This window comes from Amblyomma mixtum, chromosome 3, assembly GCF_055824585.1.
Source record: "Amblyomma mixtum isolate Tamu chromosome 3, ASM5582458v1, whole genome shotgun sequence".
Lineage (NCBI taxonomy): Eukaryota > Metazoa > Arthropoda > Arachnida > Ixodida > Ixodidae > Amblyomma > Amblyomma mixtum.
This window is the reverse complement of record NC_143014.1, coordinates 305755535-305762551: the sequence shown is the minus strand read 5'-3', so window position 1 is coordinate 305762551 and position 7017 is coordinate 305755535. Positions and strand designations below refer to the sequence as shown.

The 7017-nt window shown below is 47.8% G+C and overlaps 1 protein-coding gene across 1 annotated transcript; it reads right to left on the bottom strand.

The window, feature by feature from the left end:
* Positions 1 to 289: 289 nt before the first annotated feature.
* LOC149355480 (uncharacterized) lies at positions 290 to 928 on the bottom strand. Its single transcript, XM_089576124.1, has one exon. The coding sequence runs from the start codon at positions 926 to 928 to the stop codon at positions 290 to 292; it is 639 nt and encodes a 212-aa protein (XP_089432250.1).
* Positions 929 to 7017: the final 6089 nt, after the last annotated feature.

The following is a 7017-nucleotide window of genomic DNA, read 5'->3' as shown; positions in this document are numbered from 1 at the left end:
AGTGGCGCTCCATTGACTATGAATGTCACTGTGATTGGCTTCAGGGCTGACTGTGCACGCAAAGAATGCAGGTAGTACTCAGGTGGCTCTCGGTCGACTGTACTGCATTCACTGCAGTTGCGCTCAGCTTCTTCCCTTTCTCAGCACCAGACAAATAGCAGCTCGCCAGGTGACCTACTTTGTCGCACTTGTAACACCTTGTGCTGATGTGCTTGCTTGCCTCTGATCACGGGATCCGCAGCGCACACACGGCCTGGACTCCTCTTGGCGTCCGGTTTTGATTTTCGCTTTAGGCTTCGGGTCTTGCCCTTTTTGGCCACCGAGCCCTTGTAGGTGCTTTTTTCTTGTGCTTGACATAATTTGCTGAGCCTTCATGAACCGGGGAAGTCGGTATGTCCGCGTGGCGCTTTCGCAGCTCGTTTGCGTTGAGTTCCGCCGCCTCTGCCGTTCTAGCAATCTCAAGCGCTTTATCTAGGGTGAGGCTCTTCTCAACAAACAACCGTTGCTGCACGGCTCTGTCACGAATTCCACTCACAATTCTGTCTCTCAGCATGTGGTTCAGCGCCCTACCGAAGTTGCAGTGTTCCGCCATTTGCCGCAGCTCGGCGACGAACACCGCGACGCTTTCATTCTCGAGCTGTACTCTGGTGTGGAAGCGATAACTTTCGGCTATTTCCGATGGAGCGGGGCTGAAGTGGCTGTTGAGAATAGCCATGAGTTCAGTAAACTTCTTCTCTTTAGGCTTTTCGGGCGCTAGCAAACTACGGAGCGTCGCGTAGGTGCTTGTGCCGACCGTCGACAAAAATACCCACTTTTTCTTATCGTCGTCTTCGATGCCATTTGCATTGAAGAACGCATCTAGCCGTTCCGTGCATGACGACCACGGCTCTTTGTTGTCGTATTCTTCGACTCGACCAAACGTCGCCATGTTTGCGCGGGAACGAAGCGTGCTTCACTTCACTGGCTACTGGCGCAAGTTCACTTGCCTGCGTGCATCACAATGCGATGTCTTCGCACGAAGCGTGCTTCACTTCACTGGCGCAAGTTCACTTCCCTGCGTGCATCACGATGCGATGTATTGGCTTGCGTCCAGGTCCCCGCTATCCCATCCTCGTCGCCAGTTGTTGTGTTTTTGGATAACGTAACAGCAATCTTTATTCACATGGGTTACCTGTTACTACACGGGGCCGGCGTCTGGCCGTACACACACAGTACTTTCTGGGGCGCTCGGGGCGGTGGCGCCGTCTCGTGCCGCACACTCAATACACGCACACACAGGCGCTTGGGTGGTGGCGCCGTTTACCCAACTAGCCCGCAGCAGCACCCTTCGCCGCATCGTTTCTCAGTGAGCCAGTGCCATCGGGTTCGATACTGGACTGCGCGCGCTACTGCGACAAGCGTCAGTTGCGCGATCGTTCCCATGTTCGCCGCCGCTCGCTGGACTCTAAATTTATGGGCTTGAAGCATGAACCCCTAATTTCTATTGCCTGGGCTCCGACGAGGCGACTATCGGCCGACACGGCAACTGTTACTCAAGTGCCTGTATTCCGAATAAGGTCCGCGAAGGGCGCGCGCCTACTAGACAAGAACACACACAGCGGCAGCTAAGCTTCATGTCTCTACTTCCGAGCTTAGTGGTTTCATCCATTTTTTCTGAACGCCCCCGCTTACTAGGCTTTATGCAGGAAGTTTATGCTTCCGTGCGTTTTTTGACAGTTCGGTTTTCGAATGAGTACTTATATTCTGTTCCGCGCAAAAATCTGAACAGGGATTTGATAACGACTCTCTTCCCGCCCCCACTGTATCGTTCTGTCTACTTTGGACTCATGGGTCATGCTATTTTAAAGCGAGTGCGTAAAATGCCAATTTCTCCTTGCAAAACAAAACTTTTTTATATAAGTTACACGCCGAAACTCTACCTGTCAACAGGTGGCTCGATAGGAAAAACATTTTTTTGTCTCCTGTAAACTGTCGCTTGTGCAATGTGCCTGAAACAATTGAACATTGTTTTATAGACTCCAAAGACGCGATTTTGTATTGGGATGTGTTGCAGAGGACGCTACAGCGAGACTTTCTCCTAAATTCCTACAGTGTGCGCTACCTTGTTGTTTCCCAACCTCACCCGAACCACCAAAATATGATTCTTCTGATTGGACTTCATAGCCTTTGGAAAACGCGCATTCAAGACTGCAACGTTGAACCTGTTGCTTCACCCAGAATTCATTTTAGCCGAATGTTGCAGCAGGTAACGGGAATTTACAAAGAATTGGACTTTTTACCGGATTGATTTCCGCTTCTGATGCGCTGTATTTCCTTACCGGCCTTTTAGTTATAATATGTTTACTATTATGTTCGTGCCACGTAGCGCCTACCTAGGTGCTCTGTGAATAGTTGTTTTTGTGTGTGTGTATACACACATACATATGTATATATATCGTTCCTCTACAAAACCATGTAAATAAATACCATGAAAGAAAAAAAAGTCCCGGTTAGCTCAACTGGTAGAGCGACTGCTCTTGTGAAGTGGTGGTTCCGGGTTCGAACCCCGGACCAGGACGAATTTTTCTTGAACTACGAAGTTTCTGAGAAAGCTGTTCAGCTTTCCTCTGTAGCCGCATGGCTGCGCTTGGGTGGATATCAATGAGTAATTACTCCCTCATTACAAAACTTCACCTTGGGGGATTCCCCTAAACATTTCACCAGGAATTTTGTTGTTTTTCCATGAGTAAGCATACTCACATAGACACTATGCATGGAACATTTTTGTTATAAACCCCACAAGAATGACACGCAAAGTTTCACTTCAAGCAGCTCTGCCAAACACATCATCGCCCTCGACTAGTTTCCAGCAGCGAGGTAACAGTAAGTACCATTCAGTGTCACTGATATCCTTCGCATCAAATGCCGGAGTCGATAAATAAATAAATAAATGACACAAATGCTCACGGCAAGTGCGAATTGGCATTGATTGCTGAAAAATGACACTTCTGTCATTTGGAACAAGCCTATCTCAACCATTACAACCACCACTTCGCAGCATTCACACAAATTCACTTACAAAACATTATCGCCCCAATTAAAGCCCAGTGTAGAACATGCATACCAACCTCTACCAGCAGTATCCACACAACACTGGTGAATATCAACGCACAGTGAAACCTCAAGTGAATCAATTACACAGTACCTATACAAAAACATAGCTCATGCGAATCCTTGGATTGCTATGGAGTACAAACAGCAACATGGTTTGAAAGCAATAACCTCAATAACAAATAAGATATGAAATGTGGGCGGCAATAAAGTGATATGTGCTTTCAAAGCTCCATGAAGGCTTCTTGGCAGCACAAGTCATACTTAAGTTATGAAAAGCCGAAAGTTGGGCAAGTTGGATAACGTTCATGACGTAACAATAGCGCAAAAGGAACACGAGAGACGGAAAGGAAACGACGCAGACAAGCGCTAACTCGCAACTGGAATTTATATCTGAAACACGCTATTTATAGAAGTCACTTTAAAAACACAAAAACATAAACACGCAGCCCCTCCTCGGAAGCCCAAGTCAGAGGGAAAACAAGGAATTGTAAGCATCCGGCGCCACTCATCTCTGAGGAATAATCAGTAAAAAAAATTCATTTCTTAAAAGTATGGCAATGCAATGCTGAGGCTAAGAAATCCATTCCACAGTCTGCCATAATAACACAGATTCTGACATTTCCTAATTTGATATGCCTCCATATAAACCCCAGTAGCGAGTTAGCGTTTGTCTGCGTCTTTTTTTTTCCGTCCCTCGTGTTCCTTTTGCGCTACTGTTACGTCATTAAGTTATGAAGCCAAACCAAAGCCAGATACAATGCGCGCCGGACATGAGGTTCCGGACAATGTTTAACTGATAGACAGGCATTCATTCTGGCGCCATTTCACTGTATGCTCTACAGATTTGACTCCTGTATGGAGTGTGGCACTCATTTACATTTTTTGTATATTGGGAGAAATGTATGTAGTATCTACTGATGTGAATGCACGCTACACTAAGCTGCAGGATGGTGAGTGACGATTCATTAGTTTATGAACTACCCCTGTGAAAGCCAGTGTCAACTATAGGAATGCCGTGCACCTTACTTTCTGAAGGAACTGTGTGGGGACCGCGCCCCGCTCGTCCCCTGTGGTTTGCAACGAAACGTCGACGTCAGGTTTCGTTGCTGATGAGCCATGTAATGCTTACGGATAATAATAAACAAAAGCGCTCAAAGCTTAAAAAATCTACTACAAGAACCACTATATACTGCACGCACTAGGGTCTGTACACAATAGTGTCGTTTATGAGACGCAATCTTTTCACAATGACAAGCTCATTTACTACGCGTGTACTCAGCTGCTGTCCTGGGCTGGAATGAATACGCAAAAGCCAGTTGCGCACAGGAAAAGGGCCGCTTTCGAGATTCCAATTTTGCTTTGCAGCGAAATTCGAAGATTGATCTTTTACTCAGACATGGCTGAAAAAGGTTCGATTGGCCAGTATACAGACTAGAAAAGAAACATATTCCATTTCTCTGGGATGGTGGTGTTAAAAGACCCCTACTTATCAAGTCAGGAAAATATATGCTTATGAAGATTTAACGAATGATGGGCATGATTATGCGATGACGTCTTGAGGAGACCCCAGAAAATTACGGAGTAGCTTCTTAAGCCTTGCTAAACACGTCTAAGACCGCATTAGGCGCTCACACCGACGGGCTTTGTGCCTCTTCCGGCCTCCCCTTGACGTGACGCAGACATTCCAGACTAGGTGTGCACAAAATTTAGAACACAAGACAGCACTAAAGCTTACGGCCCATCGGCAAGTGACACTCAAAAGCGCGAAGTCATGGTCTTCAGTGAAACTGTACCCCTGATAAAAAGCATCCAGGAAGGTAGCAAATAGTCCTTTTGACCCAGCACATATACCGTTGTATCGAGATGAAACCAGCAACAGGCACATACTTGGCCGTTTAATACCGAAGAAACCGGAAATATGGCGTGAGCTAAAGCCTACATACCGCTTACGGTAAAATAATGTTAATGCCCGGTCGCTCTAAGAAATGTTAACAGGAATGCACTGCCCTAAAAAACGCACCAATAGGATCTCCGGTGGCGTAGCTACAGACATAGCACGTGAAGTCCTTGCATGCACGGCAGGCGAAATGATTCGAAGCCACAATTCTGATCTCCTTCCCTTTGTTCTTTGTTCGTCATTTGCAACAGAGGCTTACGGTATGCATCTGGGCAGAATGAGTCATCCGCTGTATCGTGAAGACGGCGAGACACGCTTGGCGGGCACGCAGAGCCCTAAGCTAAATCTCGACGGTCCCAGTTGCGAAAGTGGAAAGCGTATAGTCAAGCACGAGGAGAGGAACGCATGTCGTTTTATTCGGGAGCTAGTGAGGTGGAGGAATGGTAGAACGGTTTAAACCACACTGCCAAAATTGTTAATCTTCTTCACCAACACCAGGAAACAAGAGTTGATACTTGGGGGTGTCGATTCTAGACAACAAGCCAGTAGGGCGTTGGAGACATTGAGGCCGTAGACGGAACTTGACTCATGGAATCGCCAACGGGCAGTCTAGCTTCGTTTTGTTGCGCATCTATTCTTAGTCACGTTCACGCAGAAGAACACGGCTCAGCATGAGCGTTACAAACTGAAACTGACAGAATTTTTCATGTGCCTTGCGCCAAAGGTGCGAGGAGACATTCGTCGCAAGTGCCTTTGTTCGATCCCAGTGCATGTCACAAACTCAAACATGATGTGTGACCGAGTTCACGCTAACTGTTTGCACTTGCCGTATTTGTGACTCCAGCTCGATGGAGAAGCATCAAAAATAAAAAAAATACCGCAGCAGCTTAGTATGTTCTCATGACTCTTCGCGCTTCCTCTATCACTAGGATTGATAGCATGCAACCTCCGAAGTGGCATTTGGAAGCCTCTGTACGAGTTGCACCGCTATTTACCTCCAGAAGTGGAAGCAGCGCTTTTTCACGGCCTCTCGGTCTCGTGAAACTTTGTATCTGAAGACGATGTCTCCTTGAGAGTCGTGCCGCGCCCGAATGTAGGCTCCCTAGCTACCCTAGCCACGCTCGGTGCTGCCTCGATGCGCATTCCCACCGGCAGGGATGGTGCGATAAAAAAATCTCTACTAAATGCACCAGAGCAGAAGTTCAAAATAGCGAGAGAGTGGCCAGGGAGCCAACCTGAAAACTTCATTGTGAAACGGGGTCATTGTCACCCAACTTCACGCGCTTTTGCGTGGAGTTCCCAGTCACCCTTAGAGCGTGTCGGGGTAATTGTCTCGGTCTCAAAGGAGATGCCCTCGACTCAGCGTGGCAAGCTCAGCGGAGACCGCCTACCAAGTGACAAGAGGTTTTTGGTCGTTTGGTACCCAGCTTTGCCGGTCGCAAGCCAGAGAATGGGTCGCAGCCAAAGGTTCCCAAACAAAATAATGTTTATACAGCAATGAGACGATACAGAGGATCTCACAATCACTAGTACAAACACAAAGTGATTAACAAAACAATGCAACTCGTGCAAAGTTAAACTCGAGAGAGAATACAATACACAGGTAATATTGTACCTAAAGTGCACTAACACAAGAGAGAGAGGCAAACAAACAAAACACAATTTGTTCAACGGGCACTGCGACAGACCGACGACCAGAGGTCCACGTCGATGCTGTCATGCAGATTGGCGCACGTTGCCTCATTGGTCCGTGGACGGCCGAGTGGTGTTCTCCCGGGAATGAAGCGGGCGCGCTTCTCCGAAGCTTAAACGGCGGCTTGGACTAGCCTGACAGCGGTCAACGCCCTTATATAGGCTTTGTCCGCGTCTGTTTGTTCTACGCGCCAGAGCAGGCGCGCACATAAACGTAGTGTCGGTCGTGCAGTCCCCTTTTCCTTCTCGCCCCTGCCGCGCGTCCTCATTGGTCAAAAGCCGGGAGTCGCTTCAGGGAGCTTCTCGTAATTTCTGGCGTGGCGCCGCCGCCGACG

What these genes read in the sequence shown, in the direction of transcription:
- LOC149355480 (XM_089576124.1), bottom strand. Translation starts at nt 928, where the DNA reads ATGGCGACGTTTGGTCGAGTCGAAGAATACGACAACAAAGAGCCGTGG.